Source organism: Platalea leucorodia, assembly GCF_965183815.1.
Source record: "Platalea leucorodia genome assembly, chromosome: 4".
Lineage (NCBI taxonomy): Eukaryota > Metazoa > Chordata > Aves > Pelecaniformes > Threskiornithidae > Platalea > Platalea leucorodia.
The window spans coordinates 36,803,699-36,821,926 of record NC_138826.1 but is presented as its reverse complement, the minus strand read 5'-3'; the positions used below and the strand labels follow the sequence as shown (position 1 = coordinate 36,821,926).

Here is an 18,228-nt window from a genome sequence, read left to right as displayed (position 1 = left end):
AGAAATGGAAGTCTGATACTGTGATCTCTCATGTTTTAATTCCTTAGTAAGTAGGACTAAAAATTCAAGGTGGAAAAAGTTCTTGAGTTGCCAAGAATACAGGATTCAGTCTTTTTCTCTGTATTTTTTGTCTTGCTGCAGCAATGATGATCATTACAAAACCAGCACTAGGTTCTCAGGGGTTGATATGAATGCTGCTAGACTACTATTTCACAAACTTATACAGCCTGACCACGCTCATATATCACAACAGGTTTGTGCTGCGTATTTTCTTTGTTTGGGATTATCTCTCTGTGTTACACCTATCCAGAAGTACTATGGTTATGCTTGCTCTGACCCTTTTAATAACTTCCTTTACTCAATAATATATCAACTGCAAATACGTAAAACTGTGTTGTGTTGTGCCAATTAGGTAACACATCAGCATATTGTATGTGTCTGTATTTTAATATTTAATATAATGTCTTTTTTCCTAAATGTAGAATAGTGTAATTTAAACTCTTGATGATTGTTTTGTAGGTTATTTTTTATCTAGATGGGCATTTGTTTGAATTCACAACTGCATTAAAATAAACTGAATTTTATGATGTACTGTAGGTGGCAGCTAGTTTGGAAAAGAACCTTATTCCCAAGTTGACCAGCTCCTTGCCAGATGTTGAAGCTTTGAGGCTGTATCTCACTCTACCAGAATGCCCACTGATGAGTGATGCAAACAATTTCACAACGTTAGCTATTCCCTTTGGAACAGCTATTCTGAACCTAGAAAAGGCTCCTCTGAAAGTTCTTGGTAAGGAAACTGAATTCTTCACTGTTAAAACTAAGGATCTCCAGGTGAAAATGTGTAGAAAGTCCATCAGTGAATACATGGTTTCAGCAACACCTGCTGTGCATTTACAGTTCTATAGAATTCCCCACTGAGAAGGTTAAGGGTTAACATTGCTCGATGCGTAAGAAAACACCTGTTATTTTGCTTCTGGGTGAGTTAACTGGCCATCCGTATGAATTTATCTGGTATTGTAATTTTTGGACTGATTCCATTTGGGAGGAATTAAACTGTGTAGTTCAGTGTATCTGATAGGTGTCTTCACACTTTGAAGTGAAAATTACATGGTCAGACAGCTAACAAGCTCTAAGCAATTTACAGGAGTGTTGCAGAGCAGATGTTAAATTGTCTTTTTTGACTACAGCACCTGTTCTGTTTCTTCTGAGAGGTTTTCTCACTGATCCTAAGATGTGGTCTTCAAATATGCAGCTGAGAAAAGCTCTGTTTTTTCTAAATCTGCTTCCTTACACCTACTTATTGTGACTCCTGTCACCTGAAACTCAGCTTAAAGAGCTGAGGTTTCAGAATATTTACTTTTTAATTGGTATCTTTTTGAGAGGGTGCTTTCTTCTTCCTCAGTTATTTTTTGTAACCCATCTCTTGTGTTTTTCAGTAGTTTTTGGTGAGAGTAAAGAGCTTGTCTGCTGTAAAGAAAAGCAAACTGATAATTTCTTTGAACTGTATATCCCTTGTTTGCGTTGCTTCACTTTCTGTTGCTCTCAGGACTGTTTGCTTAAGTCAAGGCTTCAGCATTTGAGCCATCTGTTTTTATGTCTAAAGTTACTTTGTGATACTGTTGTGTACTCTGGATGAACAGACAATTTAAAGAGTTGGTGTGTAACAATAGAGCATTTGAATAGAGGTTTCATTGTTTATACAAAGAGTAGTTTGTTGTTTAAAAGTCTGCACCACTCTTGCTGTGTTTTTTTGTTTTTTGTTTTTTGTTTTTTGTTTTTTTTCAGCAGGAGGGAGTCTTTGGTAACTGACAAGTAGCAAAACATGTTTTTTAGTTAAAAAGATAGCATAACATAATGTTGTAGTGGCAAGTACTAACTTTGTGTGTTCACCATTTGTTGACAGAAAATTGGTGGTCTGTACTTGAACCTCCATTGTTTCTCAAGATAGTGGAACTCTACAAGGATGTCGTAGTCCACCTCTTGAAGTTGTGCAAGATTGGCATTCCAGCTTCTGAAAGAAGAATACTTACCAATTTTCTACACACGGCTTTCAGAGTTCTGGAAATATTGCACAGAGTATGTTTACATCAGTTTTAACCAGTTTACTTATCTGTTTGTTTTTGTCAGCATGTGTGTGCTGTGTAGTTGTTAAAAGAAGTTAAGTTACTAAAGAGTTTTAAATACTTAGGCTTGCATCTACAGAGGTATCTGTAGTTGTTCAGTCTGGACCTATGAACCATTGGAATTCTGGATTCCAATCTGACATGGTGATGGAATGACCTATTTTCTTGGGAACACAGACTGCCCCAGTCAATTGCATCTGTGAGGGTATGTTGGAAAGAATTGCCTCTTAAGCTTAAAATGATAGCAAATAAGATCACAAATGGAAGATAAGAGCAAGCTGCATTTTGAACAAGAAAGATCTGCACAGTTTTGCCAAGACAAACATTTATTTTCTGATTTGTTTATTCTGTTTGTTAGTGTTGTAACTTAATTCATGAAAACTAATGAATTTATGAACTTTGAACAAAAATAGCCTAAATCGTTTGGGGTAAGCAGACTGTGCACATCACAGTGTATTATCTAATTGCTGCTGGGGTTTCCCCTCCCAACCCCTATTTTTTTCCCCTCTGTAGTTTATTCTGGTCCTATGGCATTTTGTGTTTATGTGATAAAAGAGCATTTTAGGCACTCCTTAAGGGTGTTGGTCAAGTACTGTATTTGTACAATCTAGCAAAATGGGCACAGGTGTCTAAATGTGCTGTACGTAACAGCCCTCCTCCCCAAGCTGTCAGAGAGAATGGAAAAGATTTCTGCTTTGGAAGTTGGAATTTGTATGCTATGGTTGGCTCAGCTTTTCTTTATTCTTTATGGAGACCATCAAATTAAGGCCAAGAGTAAGACTGTTAAGTAACTGTCTTGTGTTACAAGTGCAAGATGTCCATTACAGATTCCCATTTGGAAAGCTGTTGGTATATAATAAATGATTATTTTGCTGCCTTTAGAATTTCTGTCACTGCTCAGGCTTGCAGTAGCTTTAAGTCTTAACAGCTGAAGTTGATCCTAAAATCTTAAAGCCTTGTGGGTAGTTGTAGAATTGTAATGTGGCTCTCCTAAGTTCCTAATTTTTTTTTTTGAAACCCAACTTTGACTAATATGTAGCTACACTGTAGAAATAGTTAAATTTGTACCTATCCTGCTGCCCAGCTATTTATGTTGGTATAGTCTTAATATTTAGCTGGTGTGGACTAAAGTAAGAGTTAAAAAAGGGCCAACATATCTGGGGTACTTCGTGGATTTAGTATCTAGTGGTTTGGGACAGGTCGGGGAGATGTTCGAGAAAAATAGGCTTAGATTATCTGGTTATAAAGCCAGAATTGGGGATCTTGCTGTTTTGGGAGGTAATGGTGCTTAACAGTCCTTGGAAAAAGAAGTGTGTGTTAGGAAAGTGTGGATGCTTCTGGATTAAAATTATACTGTAGAGACAAGCCTTTATATAAAGTTATTTTTCCACATCCCCCTCTTTTTCTAAGCTTAATGTTTTTGAATAGAAACTGTTCCTCTGGTCATGGGTAATAGCAATAGTATTCATACTGTAATTAAGAATAGAGTTCTTGAATCGTAGTTCTTAAGCAAATACAGGAACAAGTATTTGTTCCATTGTATACACGAATATGTATTCATCACTGTTCCTGTGAGATCATATGATGTTTCAAAGTGGCAGCACTGTATTGTGCGATGCTGTATGCTCAGTTAGTCTTATTCTGCTTTGCATCTTTGATGGGATTCTGAATAATCCATGTGTCCATGTCTTTAACATTGTATTTTGCATTCTTGTAGGCACTGTTGTTTTTCTAGAATTTCTTTAGTAGCTGGGTGTCTGTGGCTGATGTATCAAATGCTTGGAAAACATGGAAAATGTCCTTTTGAAAACTGTTACGCAAAGTGCTAATAAAAAAATAAATTGCACTTCTTCAGGTAAATGAAAGAGGACAAGTTATACAGTACGACAGATTTTACATTCATGAGATACAAGATTTGATAGATATCAGAAATGACTATGTCAACTGGGTCCAGCAGCAGGTATTTGGAATGGTAAGTTGTGTTGGTTTTGGTTTTCTTGTGGTGTTTCCCCCTCTCCACATTTCGTTTTGGTTTTGTCCCTTTAGAAGCCTGTAGATTCTCTAAATATGGGCACTTCTTTTCATAAAAATATCTTCACAGGTCACTGATGCTGAACAGACTCCTCATGTCAGGTATTAGCTAAGGAAGAATTGTTAAATAGCTGTGCTCCTTGTAGGGTGTCATTCTTAGGACTGACACTGTTCAACATTTTAATCCATCAATTAAAAAGTGATTTAGAATGCTGTCACTTGACACTTGCCATGTCAAAAAAGTTAGGAAAGTGATAATTCATGATAGGAAAACATCCAGAATAACCTGAATTGCTATATAAGATAGGCTCAGTCAATGAGAAAGCTGAAACTGTCTTGGAAAACTAAGTCTAGAAGCATAATAGGGAGTTACAAGGGACAGATTACTAACACAGTTTTCTGCTTTGAGTATAGCAGCAGGAACTGAGCTAATTAATTCCTGGATCTGTAAACAGGAGAGTGGTAAGTGGGAGTAAATTAATGACTCTGCAGAGAATTAGTGAGTTGGACAGGATTTTGCCACACAGTTCTTTGACTTAGACCTTGAAAGAATATTGAATAAGTTAATATGCTTTCTCTAGCCACCTAAATTTAATTTTTATGCCACGGTACCTGGAAGGTCCTGAGCATGGGAGACCTACTTTTGCTGTATTTTATGAATACAAAGCAAGTGATGCTATCTACCAAAGAATTAAAATTGCAATGTAAAATAACAACAGCAGGGAGACTGGGGAGCGTAAAGAAATAATGAGTCAGTACTGGCAGTCATGACAGACATTTGTTTCAGCCAAGTTTGTCTGAAAAAATAACCGGCGTGTGATGTAGGCTGGTGTTGGTAGCTAAGAGGGGTGGTATGCTAAATGAGATGTAGAAGCTAGGGATAAGTATTGCAGGGCCTTGGAATTAGAGACAGGTTGTATATTTGGAACAGAGAAGGGTATGCCAGTGAAGGGTACAGAAGTGGTGGAATTTAAAAGATGATGACTTTTGCAGCTATGCTTTAAATGGATGTAAACAAACCCAGATTGCACATGTCATGATCAGAGAAGAAAATACTGAATATGGGAAAATGAGAGGTGGAAAATTGCTTTGTAATGAAAGTCTTAAGCTCCATTTGTTAATTAAATCGGAAGGTTGAGCAGTAGCTTGATGTTACTGAGAAAATACCAGACACTGACTTTTTCTTTAATCATCATTATTTTGTCATGCATTTGTGTGGTTTCAAGTTCAGCAGAAAAAGTTACTTTGATAAGTTATTTATTATAGGACTGAAAGAAATTCCGTGGCCTTAGTCAGATCTCCTTCGTAAATGGGGTTGATGGCCTTTTCCTGCCTTCAGGTCCACTAGTTTCCTGTGTTCTTGCTTTTAAAATGATAAGAAGCCCTACTTGCCTATCAAACCAGTAGTAATGAATCAAAATTTCTTTTGCTAGTGTAATTTTTATTGTCATAACTTGAGGCAAAGCTGTTTGCTCAGTTCCTTAATTAAAATGTGGAGGGGAAAATAAAGAAGAAAAGAGAATCTCAGAAGTATTCAGAGTATTCTCAGAGAGAAACTTGTAATAAAAAACTTTTATTCTTTCAACAACAGAAAAATGAGTGGGGGAAAAAATGGAGCTACTAAATAATGAACTATTGATCTGAAGAAGTATTCTTGAGATACAACTTAAAGGAGTTGAGAAAAACCATTTTAATTAGGAATAAATAATGGCAGATACAGTAGGAGTACAGAATTGCATAAATCTGTGATGAATGGGGTGCTCAAATCTGATGTTTCGTGTAGGAATTGGGGATAGAGATAGAAAGCAAAATATTCTGGCCCTCACTTTCTGTGAGTGATGGATGTCTACATATTTGACTTCTGAGTCTCATATATATAGTCAAATTTAAAATTTATTAGTTTGTCATTACCTTTATTCTTTTTCATTCCCCCTGCTGGGTGGAAACAAACTTAGCTTTCAGTGCAGGATAAGGAGGGTAGCATGGCACCAGCTGGATAACATAATTTCTTAGCACAGTTAATCTAGCTTGTTGTGGAAGTCTCCACACAGTCCCAGCGATATGTATTGGTCTGTCTCAAATTTCAAGAGTCAATTGCTTTTCTCATATCATATCTTATCATAGACCCAAATGATTCTTAAGACTTTATGACAAAGTGGTGGGGTTCTTTTGTATTTTTAAATTTTTACTTGTTAAAAATGTTTTTTGCATTTAATTTGACATGCTGCAGTCATTTGAGAATGAAAATACGTAGGTAAAAGCAAATGTCATTTATTATTGTATGGAAATAAACATTTAAAAGGTTTAATTTTTTGCATCCAAGAAAACTTTAATGGTCCTTTTTTAAAGACTGATATATAGGGTGTTGAAGGGCATGGTTGTGTTTGATAGATTAATTAGAATGTTTATGGTTGATATTTATTTCTCAATAAACATTCTCTTGGGGGGGGGGGAAGCTGTAGATGAATATTTTTAATTCTACACCAGAGATGAATAATCAATGCAGACACTAATGCTGCTTTTTCATCTTAATTATTGCTACCTTTGTGCAAATGCTGTCATAGGATGTCAACCATGGATTAACTGAGGTAAGATTGGTTGCAGTCTGATTTCTTTTGCAGAATGTAAGGAAATCAGAAATATGAATGTTAAGGATTGTCTGATGTGTTCTATTGGGAGTAAAGCTTAAAGTTAGTATGGCTGTAATCTGAAAAGATTTTTGTGGGACAAAAGTATGTAATGCTTTGTATTGCAAATTCAGAGCAGCATTTGAAAACAAGGACTACTTTGATATATACTAGCTGTAATAAAAGTTCTGAAATTAAAATGTACTAAGTGAGAGTGGTGTTTGTGTGTTGTGGTTTTTTTTTTTCTTCTGAAGTACTAAACAATCGAAAATCTACTTAATTTTCCTAAGATGCTTTGGCCCTTCATTGACGATGAGTAAAGACTTCTTTCTCTTTTCAGTAAAATAGATGTATTAAATGAATACTATTGCAATGGCTTCTTTAACCATGATTGTGGGTTTTAAATAAACAGAGATATGACATGGTTCTTTTCATTCTAGTTAACAGATATTCCTGTTACAATTTGCACATACCCATTTGTGTTTGATGCCCAGGCAAAGACAACTCTCCTACAAACAGATGCAGTCATACAGATGCAGGTAAGAGTCTGTTTTTAATGTTATGAATTTTTTATTTTTATTTATTTCTTTTTTTTTTTTAGTTGGGGGTCTTAGGGTGTTGCTGGTTGTGGGGTTTTTTGTTTGTTTTTTGTTATTTTTAAACTCTGTAATCTCTTCTCCATAAGAATGAGGGGTCTAGTTTTAATCTCAGGGTATATACATGATAGAAGCCAGTGGTTTTGTGGGTTTGGGATCTCATTGAAATTAGATTGTTTAATAATTGCATAAATTTCTAAGGAACTTCTTTTCCTTTCGTACATGAGATGGCTTGAGGTGTTAACAACCCATAATACAGGTATTAAAAAAACCCAACCAAACAAAAAAAAACCAACCACCACCACCCAACCAAAAAACAACCCCACCTCCCATATGAGCAGACTTTAAATGGTATATGTGTAGAGCCTAGAGTTGGAAGTCAGTTTATCTTGTTAGAGGCAGCAGCCAGTTACAGTTACTTTTAATTTCTTACCTTGATGGGACTAGGTGCTAGTGCTTTTCTTAAGATTGGTGGTATCAGAGAGACAACATGTTGGCACCACATGAATATCTAGCACACACCTAATTTCTCATTTCATCTGTCATGCCACCCTCAAAACACTGGTAAACTCTGAAGTCTGATCAGTCTGCAAGGCAGTAGAAAAGAAGCTTATCTTGAAAATCTAGCACCTACTTGGGACAGTGGGAGTAGGTTTCCTGATCTTGCAGTTTGCTGAAGTTTTTGGCTCTTTTCCTGTTAAATGCAATTATATGTTACTCCTAATTTGTTCACTTATGTTTTTAACTAGAAACTTTCCTAGAAATTAGGTACTTGATACAAACAATTCTATATCTTAACCCATATCTTGTCTAGAGATAGATACGCTAGACAGCCATAGAGTAACTGAGAGGATCTTATGTGTTTTCATGATTGTCTAGGTAGAACTGAAACCAGTATGATGTGGTGAGCTATACTTTTGTTCGATGTTTGGAAATTTTTTTTAACAAATATAATCCATACCTGTTCAGTTGCTGTAAGGGTATAATAAGTCATATCCTTAAAAAAGGAAAGGAAGAATGAAGAGACACTACAGCAAAAGTAACAGCAGTAAGAGCACCAGCCCTCCCCCATGTTTATAATGTTTAACGTAATAAAAGTTACTGTTTTGAGTCTCAAATGAAACGGAAGAGAGAAGTCATGCTCAAGTAATGGGCTCATGAAGAAAAATACTAGCTTGCTTTTGTAGTTCATAATAAAAATAGTTTCTTATGCCTTTAAAAATGTATATACAGAGTCAGTACCAACATTTGATGAATTCAGGGAAATGTTCACATTGAATCTTTCTATTAATGATATTAAATAGTATTAAAAATCACGAACTTTCAAGAGTTCTATGCCATTCAGAACATTTGCAACAGTATTTTGTTTTTTAATAGTTGTAATACAAAAATTATAATACAAATTAAATAAATGAACAAATCACTTTTCATTCTGTGAATTAGTTTTTAATGGATGTTTTCATGCCAGATTTATATTAAACAGCTTACTCTTCATTAGATGAAGTGCAGTATTTTTTTGCTTCTTTCTGTTATCCGAAGTATTTTGACTGGAATGTCAAAAACTGTATCCTAACACTTCCCTCAACATTAGCATTGATGAAGCTAATGGGTAAAGGAAAAATATTTCCCGAGATTAAACATTTCCCAAGATAAAAGGAATATGAAGCAAATTTGGGGAAATTCGGTAGCTCTCATAACGGCTATTCCCATTCATGTCTTCTGCACTTTTTAAGACAAGACTGATGGACATTTAATCTTGGCAGGAATCTTATGTTACCTACTGACACTTCCACTTTGTGTTTTTTTTTTTTTTTTTTTTTTTTTTTCCAGATGGCTGTTGATCAGGCTCACAGGCAGAATTTGTCTTCTCTCTTTCTGCCAGTATTTGAATCTGTCAACCCATGCCTGATACTAATGGTACGGAGAGACAATATTGTAGGAGATGCTGTCGAAGTCCTAAGAAAAACAAAGAATGTAGACTACAAGAAGCCACTCAAGGTATTATCAGTACATACTGCTCAAAGTGTCTTTCTCTGACATGCAAGTAATTGGGAGTATTTTTGGACAAATCTTGTTTCACAATCCGTTTTAATTCAGTGCTAACTGAATTGTGTGTTTCAGGTTATTTTTGTAGGGGAAGAAGCTGTTGATGCTGGAGGTGTTCGCAAAGAATTTTTTTTGCTCATCATGAGGGAGTTGCTAGATCCCAAATATGGAATGTTCAGGTATTATGAAGAGTCCAGGCTGATCTGGTTCTCTGACAAGGTAGGGTGCAATCTATAGTAATTAGTTTTCTTTTAACTTAAAATATTTATATTACTAATATATGAACATAGTAGTTTGTAGTAGTTTTATTTCAAGAAAAGCTGAAATAAGTATTCTCAAAAAATGTTCATTTTTGTCATTGTTAGATCAAAACTTTCCCCTTCTGTTTTTCCCCATTCCTCACTTACTCCTTACCAGTTGTCTCCAACCCAGACAAGCTTAGTAGGAAGAAGTGGCAGCCAGAGTAAACTGATTCCAAGAGCAGAATCAGTAAATCAAGGTGGCAGGGAAAAATTCTTGAGGTGTCATGTTGAACAGGTCTTTCTGTGTTCAGTCATGTTTATGGGTCTGTTTGTAGCTAGTCATCTGGTCATACTTTCTCAAAAGTTTTGGTCACTGACTTTTTAGCCCTCTTTCAGAGAAAAACAGTGACTAGGGGGGCTATATCACAAATACCTGAAAGTTAACATTTCCACAGTGGTGTTTTAAGCCTTGGCTATTAACTCCAAGGGAGTCAATAGTGAGCTCCTCGCTCCTCCTCCCAAAAACATTTTTTAAAAAAATTGACATACATTTAAGCACTCAATAGTAAGTCACTAGCAAAACCAGAATCTTATTCCAGTGCTTTCAGCACTATGCATCACTTGTAACACAAAATATGTTGTATCTCAGCTTTTTTTTTTTTTTAAGTAGAAGAGTTTTTTTTCCTTGGATTTCAGTGTTTCTCTCAGCTGATTAAAACTTTATCCTGTTTTCTCAGTACTTATGGATATATACACGTTCAAAGAAAATATTAATGAAACTCAGATTATACTGTACTGTATGCTTTTTTCTGGACTCTGCAAGATTAAAATAACTATTTGAAACCATTGTGTCTGTTTTCTGTTCTTAGACCTTTGAAGACAGCGACTTGTTTCATTTGATTGGTGTTGTCTGTGGGCTAGCAATATATAATTTTACTATTGTAGACCTTCATTTCCCTTTGGCTTTGTACAAAAAACTATTGAATAAGAAACCATCCCTGGATGACTTAAAAGAGTTGATGCCAGATGTTGGCAGGTAAGCAAGACAGAAAAATGAGTGTTACTAGGAATTAATTTTTAATTCAATGTTTTCCTTTAAGAACATAAAGAAAATGTGTTATTTTCACACTAACAGGATAAACAGCTCAGAGTAACTTGCAGCCATCATGTCATTTGAGAAAGGATACATGCTGTTGTAAAACACCTGCTTCTAAATGCTTAGGTTTAGTATTTGTGTCTTCCGTTTTATTATCCTGCAAGAAATTTAGGGGAAAATAATATTTGAAATTCAAAACCTTCGAGTTTTAGCCATTAATTTTATAACCCTAAGTGTGAGCCTAGTTTTAATTCTGAACAGCTGATTTAGTCCATCAAGGAAACATTTTTGCTTATTTCAGGAACAAGTACGTGCTAAGTATCTGCCCTTGAGTAGGGATTTGAACACATAGGACGTTCAAACAAGCGGAAGTGGATGTTTGATTGCCTCAGTGTTGTGAAGGCTAAAGTTTTCATAGATTCAAGGAGAAATCAAACAAGTTAATCGAAGAGGCCATCAACAGTTATTAAGTACTTACCACCTCTGGTATGGGAATCCCTTAGCTGAAGACTAGGATATGAATCTTCTCTCTTCACCTCTGGAGATATTCAAAAGGAAATAACGCTACAAGTAATAGCAAAATGATTGCTTGAGATTTTCCAGCACTGCAAAAGGTGCAAGCCAATGCACTAATAAATGAAATAACAGTAGAAAGATTTTTTTTTTTTTAAACTGGAATTATCAGAGCATAAAGAATACTTCAGGATAATAAGTTCATCTTGCTTTCCACTGGTACAAGTACTTTGCAACTTATTTTGCAGGGGAATGCAACAGTTACTGGACTATCCAGAGGATGACATAGAAGAAGCATTTTGTCTTAATTTTACTGTGAGTTTTATACAGTGTTTATCTAAGTGTATATACTGTAAGTGTTTATGTAGTATTTCTTATCAAGCTAATACCAGTCTATTATAACTGCCTCTGATGGAGTGTTTGAGCAAAAGCATCAGCTGCTGATTCCCATGAATTTTAGCATCTGTGTCTGCTGTTCATGTTGCTGTTAGCTAAGTGGTGGGAAGAAGTACTCTACACAGTAAATAAGATTTATACTATTTTTGTTTGTTTTAAATAGATCACTGTGGAAAATTTTGGTACAACAGAAATTAAAGAGCTTGTTCCTAATGGTGCTGACATTCCTGTAGTCAAACAAAATAGGTGAGTTTTATGGGTTACAGGGTAGTTCACTGTTGCTGTCTGCCTTGGGAATGTCACTGGGCTGCTATAAATACCCTTTGCCAAGCTGTTACAATAATGTTGGAGGCAAAACTACTTTGCTTGTTTTTCCAAGCTGTTCTCATGTGCATTGTTAAAATAGCTACTGTATTTAAGAATTTGCTAGCTGTGGAGAGGCTATCTAATTTTACTCAGAATGTGTAATACTTCTTTTTCACTTTGAACTTAAAGGTATTTTGAAGCTCTTTAGGGCCCTTTTTGACTACACAATATTCATTTTATAAGATTAAAAATGGTTGTGGTTCTGCAGGAAGTTATATATAATTGGAATTCAGTGAGTAATGATGAAGACTTCAACCTAGATGCCATTATGTGGCAACTGTTCATATATGAAATATTATTTCAGAGAAGTCTTCCCTATGTGGAGTGGAAAAATTAATCTCATGTTAGGTAGTGTTATTGTCAGAAGAGTGTGTGAGGGGTGGGGTTTTTTTCCTTGGTCAAGGATTCTGTTACTTCTATTTATAAAAGCAGCCTCTTCCACCCTTTGTTACCTTTCTGCTCCTGGAGGATAGGCAGAATATATCTGGTGGTGCTTTTGTCCCTTTTTGCAGAATACTACCATTTTCCTCTCTCTTTCTGTCCATCCCTCTCATGTATTCCTGTCTGTTCTTTAATCTTCGTGAATTCTCTGTGCTTTTACTTCTCCTAGAGTAAAGGGGGTATTGAATGGAAAGAACACACTCTACGAGACCAGAATGCACCTAGGCTGTGCATGGTAGGAATGAGGGAGAAAATGTACCTCTAGGCATGTTCCTAGAGGGCAAATGTTTTGGGCAACATTTTCTGTAACTACCTAGGTCTGTTGTAGAGGAAAGAGTGATGATAGAAGATTCTGAGGGTATCATAAACCTGCACATGGCCATGTGCAGTGACAGTACCTCCTACAATGGAGTGATTTTTATCCTACCATTAAGAACTGCAATCACCACCTATACCTGTCACACTTTTTTTTTTTTTTTTAAATCCTTGGCTCATAGCTGAGGATTTGTGATACCTTATCTTAAACATGGTAACTTTGAAGTTCTGTGGTGGTGGTTTGGTGTTCTGTGACAGTATGACAGTAAAATTGCAGTTGAATTACGAGAAAAGTTTTCAAGGTGTCCATGGAATGTATGCTGCACTGTTGTCACGTGTTGTCTTGCAGCAATGAAGAATTCCTGTTTCTCAAGATCCAAGTATTCTATGATGCTTTAATTCAGTTTTAAAAATATTAACATAGAGTATAATAATGCTAATTAGCTTATTACTATGAATTTTCTCTGGAGCAGCCTTTCCTTCTACTGTTAGTATTACACAAGTTACCTGCCTTTCCGTTAATTACATAGCGTGCATAAAATGGATATCTCATAGAGCGCTGGAAGAGGAGGAGCATGATTCACCACTTTGCTCATCTCCAGTATTTTCAGTTCAACAACTTTAATAAATGTGTCGTCAAAATGTGTTTAGTTGATTCTTTAAATTATTGGTGATGTTATTCAGATACTGTGGGTGTTGTTCAAATACCTTGGGTTTCCACAGAGAATGTACGTTGATAGGATAATTGTAATCTACAACTGAAGTCACTCTCGGCGTAGAAACGAGCAGTGTTAACTAGGCTTGATGAAAATGGAAACTAAAAAAAAGTCATAATCATAAATACTGCCTCACATCAAGGAATTTTAGTTCTCCCCTGAAATGCTGTGGAAGATGCTTCCAACAAGATATGAGAACTCCTTGTACCAAAGCACAGATAACAGGCAGTCTGTTTTTCAGTATCCTAGCTCCTTTGTGCTGATCTTTCTACTGTATAGGACTCAAATGTCCATTTGAAGTTGATCTGCGTTTTCAGTGCAGATATGATAATCTTTTTAATTAAAAAATTCACCAGCAAGTACGACTAGTTGGTTTGAGGACACTGCATGTAACTCAGGCCTTTAAGCTTATTGCCATTCAGTCCAATTCACTGCAATGCATACAAATAAGAGAAATGTTTATAGCACCTGAAATAAATCACACTAAACCTTACTGTTTTTCCTCTGTACATTACAGACTCTGTCTTGAGGGGTGTGGAGGGGAAATCATTGAGGTTATCTTCACTGTGGTTGTAACGTGAAGCAGACAATATAATATCTTAGGATCCTTTTTGCTTAACTTTCAATGCTGTGTTCTATACAGAAATGGGTACTGTTTTATTCCTAGAAGGGTGACGTGCTTTTGGTTTTTTTCCCCTCTCAACATAATTCTTTTTTTCTTCTTTGTACAGGCAAGATTTTGTAGATGCATATGTGGATTACATCTTCAATAAATCTGTGGCTTCCTTATTCAGTGCATTCCATGCAGGCTTCCACAAAGTATGTGGAGGTAAAGTTCTTCAGCTCTTCCAGCCCAGCGAGTTGCAGGCAATGGTGATTGGGAACACAAATTATGATTGGAAAGAACTGGAGAAGGTAAGAACCATAGTTAGCTATTTGTTTCATACATTTTTAATTTCAAGATGCAAAAGCAAAATCTTGAAGTATCCTTTTGAGCTCTGTTTTAACTAATGTGACTTCCAGCCTTGATTGGATTGACTGCATGATATTTTTTTTTTAAATATCAGTGAATGAAGACACTAAAATATTATTTACCTTCCTGCTTAAAGTTTTTCCATCTAATTTCTGAAGGAAATCAGACTTAGAAGGAGAGGAAGAAAAATCCACAGAGCCAAAAGGCAGCTTTATACAATGTATTATGTTAGAAGGGGGGAAGCGAACAAAATGCACACGGTTAATAAAAGTAAATATTCTTGATTGCCAAAACTCACTGTGAGACTTTGTCACTACTTTATTGGGATTGAAAATGCTTTGGAGTACATGCAATTATCCATGTAGTTGAAGTCAGACAGAACAGCTGAAGAAAATTGACCGAAGAAAACAGTAATGTCATTTGCAGTATCCCTTTACACAAACCGCATTCATTCTACTTTAATGTCAGATTATCCTGTTAGTTCTACGTCCAAACAATAACCTCATCTCCTGTTCATTTTAGAATACAGAATACAAAGGAGAATACTGGGCAGACCATCCTACAATTAAAATATTCTGGGAGGTTTTTCATGAGTTGTCTTTGGAGAAGAAAAAACAGTTTTTGTGTAAGTATTTGAAACTACTTTGCAGAAGTTGCTAACTGAACAGGATCACTGTGATTTCAGGCTCTTGCTATAAGAGGGCAGACTAAGTATTTGTCTATAATGATGTGATATAACTTTATTTGGAAGGAAAAAAATCATAGTAGAAGAAAGTGATTATGAGCTTGTCTCTGATTTTGTGGGGTTGCCCTGAATGATTCTGGGTGGTGGGCAGTTACAAGATCACACTAGACCAGAGCAGCATTAAAAAAACAAGGGGGGGGTGGGGGGGAGAAAACCCAAACCCAAAAAACCCCAGCAACCTAAACTGCTAGTGTCATTTATCTGATGACTAGGAATTTTTTTTCTGTTTTTGACATAAGGTTCACATCCTCCAGTTTTTTCATTGCACATAAATGGAATTTTTGACTTATAACTGATTGTAAATACCTCGAGGGGCTGATATGAGTGGAAATGTACAGGGAAGAAACAAAATTACAGAAGCTTCCTGTGAACAAGCTTTTGTTGAGAATAGATCACAGATTAGTTTCCAATTCAGATAAATTTCTTACTGAGCAAACTAATTCTGTGTATTTACAAGATGCTTGCAAATGCTCAGTAAAGGTATAGCCAGTGGATTTTAAATAACAAATTCTGATGCATTGAGAACTTCCTACTCTTTTTCCTACTTTTTTTTTTTTGTAGGACTGTTTGGTTTCATATGCTAATACGAAAGGTTTTGCTTTATATATCACCTGTTTTGTTACAGTTAAGAGTTCATATGTGTAAGCTGGAGATGGAGTTAAGTCATTATTCCCTGTTTTTCAAACTTGTCAGAACAACTTCAGTATGAAAAGCTAACCACTGCTGGAATAATTAAAAAATACGAATAACTATTAGAACTGCATATATGACATACACAATGTTAGTCTTAAACTGCTTTCAAGACTTTGTTTGTCTGTTTTTTCTTGGCAGTGTTTCTGACAGGCAGTGATCGTATTCCAATTCTTGGAATGAAGTGTCTTAAACTAGTCATCCAACCAACAGGAGGTGGAGAAGGTTATCTTCCGGTAGCTCACACTTGCTTTAATCTTCTTGATCTTCCAAAATACACAGATAAAGAAACCCTAAAATCTAAGTTGATCCAGGCTATAGATCACTACGAAGGTTTCAGTTTAGTATAACTTCAGAAATGAGAGTTCTGTGTAACGTGGGATCATTAAACTAACTTTTTGTGTCTTTCTTGTGGTGGTAAATTCAGTGGATTAAATGATGGCGTTGATAATATAACTGATTATTCACAAAAACGTTCAGTGGTACAGATATTCCTGGGAGCCAAAAAACATTTACAAAAATGAGGAACTGTCTTAATACATAGCTTCTTGTACAGAACCATGTGGATTTTGCCATCTTACAATAAAAACGAGAGTATTGTGAATGGGAGTCAAGTGTCACTAACATGAATTAACATTTCACCTTATGCAAACAATTTGGCGTGTGAGTGCATGAGAGACTTGCTTAAGTTTTTCAGATCACTTAGTAAGAACATTTAACTTTTTCCCTGATAAATTCACTTGGTAACTTTTCATTTTGTAAATAATAAATTTTTGTGATAAAATAATTATGTTCCGATAGCAGTATGGTTTCTATTGCTTGTAATTGAATATGAGCTTATTTTATGGCTTTTAACAAAAAAGTGACTACTCTGATTTCTGAAGATATATTTTTCTGGTTTGTTTTAAGAACCTTAATAATGAAAGTGAGTGTTTAAGAGACATTCATCTTCATGATGTACAATCCATGAAGCAGTCACTTAGTGCCGCTGCATACAATGGCATTTTTAATATGTGGATGGACAAGCTGACTTAATACACTGTTTTATTTTTAAGGACTAATTATGTAATTAAGTGGACACAATTATAAAAGAGGTTGATTTATCATTTGAAACCTCTGCAGCCATGTGTCAAAAATACAGCTTATAAGATGCACCGGACAATTGTTGCTGTCAAGAGGTTAAACGTTTATTTTTAAATGCTGAAAGCGTAGTTTATGGTTTCTAATAGAATTTTCACTTTTTTCCAGATGAATGCATTTGAAATAACTCTTTAACACCCCTCTCCCCTTTTCTTAAGATTTTATTTTTAGTATAATTGCCCTGAGACGATTGTGCTTAGCTGGACACTTTTGGATTTGACTTTCCTTCTCTGGTTAAATTCCAGATTTTGTGGTGTTAATGCATATGTGACTTGCAGCTGTGAAACAAATATTTATTTTTTTTAGATTTTTAAATGCAGTGAAAAAATTCAAGCTATAATAAAAGACTTGAATGAAAACCTTTGTTGGTTTATGTGTATGGATGCTTGCATCATGCATATTTCTTCAACTGGAGGGCAACTTTTGCATGCATTAAATCCAGAGTACAGCTAGGATACCAAGATCTCGCTTGAAAAGCAGGGGAATTCATTCATTGTAATAAATTGTATAACATGCAGTTTCTGTGCTGGCAGTAGATGTGGTTATAATACAAAGCAGTCAGTACAGTTAAAATCTTTCTTTTTTCCTTAACACTGGGTTTTTACAGCTTTCTCATGCAGTGTAACCTCCAGTAATTTCTTTGTATGAAGCCCATATTCCATCTTTTCCAACATTTGTTACCTACCTGGCTGGGAAATTCTCCCTCTTGTGAAAAACAGGAAACCAACAAATACTAAAGCACCTTAGTCTTAATATACATGGAAGAAAGAAAAGGAGAAAAGAAAACCAAAAAAAATTATCCCTTCATTTTACCAGGTAATATTAAAACACTGTTTTTGTAAATTATTAAACACGAATTTGCAAAGGCAAATTTTCAAAAATTAGGAAGTGGCTAATGTAAACCTGTCTTCTTCCTTTTTCCGTTGTGTATTACTACATGATCAAGTGCTAGTTTTTTTTTTCTATGGGACTCTTGTTTCATTCAGTATATGCAGTTGATGGTGTTCACTGAATAATAGGGGTTTTTTATATTCAGTTGTGCAGGTCCAAGTCTAATTTAGTGTGTATCATCTAAACCCAGCACTATGTATATGTATTTAATTTCCTTATGGGACTTTCTCCAATTTTTGCTGTATTGGATTTTTCATTAATATCAATACTAATTGGAAAGT

General features: G+C 35.5%; 1 protein-coding gene across 4 annotated transcripts in view; it reads left to right on the top strand.

Annotated features, from left to right (window-relative positions):
• The window catches only part of HERC4 (HECT and RLD domain containing E3 ubiquitin protein ligase 4), a 37,295-nt gene extending 19,908 nt beyond the window's left edge, over nt 1-17,387 (top strand). For 3 of the 4 annotated variants that reach the window (XM_082309876.1, XM_082309874.1, XM_082309875.1), the window contains exons 13-26: nt 142-253; nt 598-787; nt 1,904-2,076; nt 3,979-4,095; nt 6,719-6,742; nt 7,222-7,320; nt 9,208-9,375; nt 9,499-9,642; nt 10,535-10,701; nt 11,523-11,589; nt 11,834-11,916; nt 14,240-14,423; nt 15,004-15,106; nt 16,058-17,387. In XM_082309876.1, the coding sequence (XP_082166002.1) occupies nt 142-253; nt 598-787; nt 1,904-2,076; nt 3,979-4,095; nt 6,719-6,742; nt 7,222-7,320; nt 9,208-9,375; nt 9,499-9,642; nt 10,535-10,701; nt 11,523-11,589; nt 11,834-11,916; nt 14,240-14,423; nt 15,004-15,106; nt 16,058-16,266 (1,840 nt within the window). In that variant the 3' untranslated portion in view covers nt 16,267-17,387. The remainder of the gene's footprint in view (nt 1-141; nt 254-597; nt 788-1,903; nt 2,077-3,978; nt 4,096-6,718; nt 6,743-7,221; nt 7,321-9,207; nt 9,376-9,498; nt 9,643-10,534; nt 10,702-11,522; nt 11,590-11,833; nt 11,917-14,239; nt 14,424-15,003; nt 15,107-16,057) is intronic. The other variant, XM_082309877.1, reaches the window with a different exon arrangement.
• The last annotated feature ends 841 nt before the right edge of the window (nt 17,388-18,228 follow it).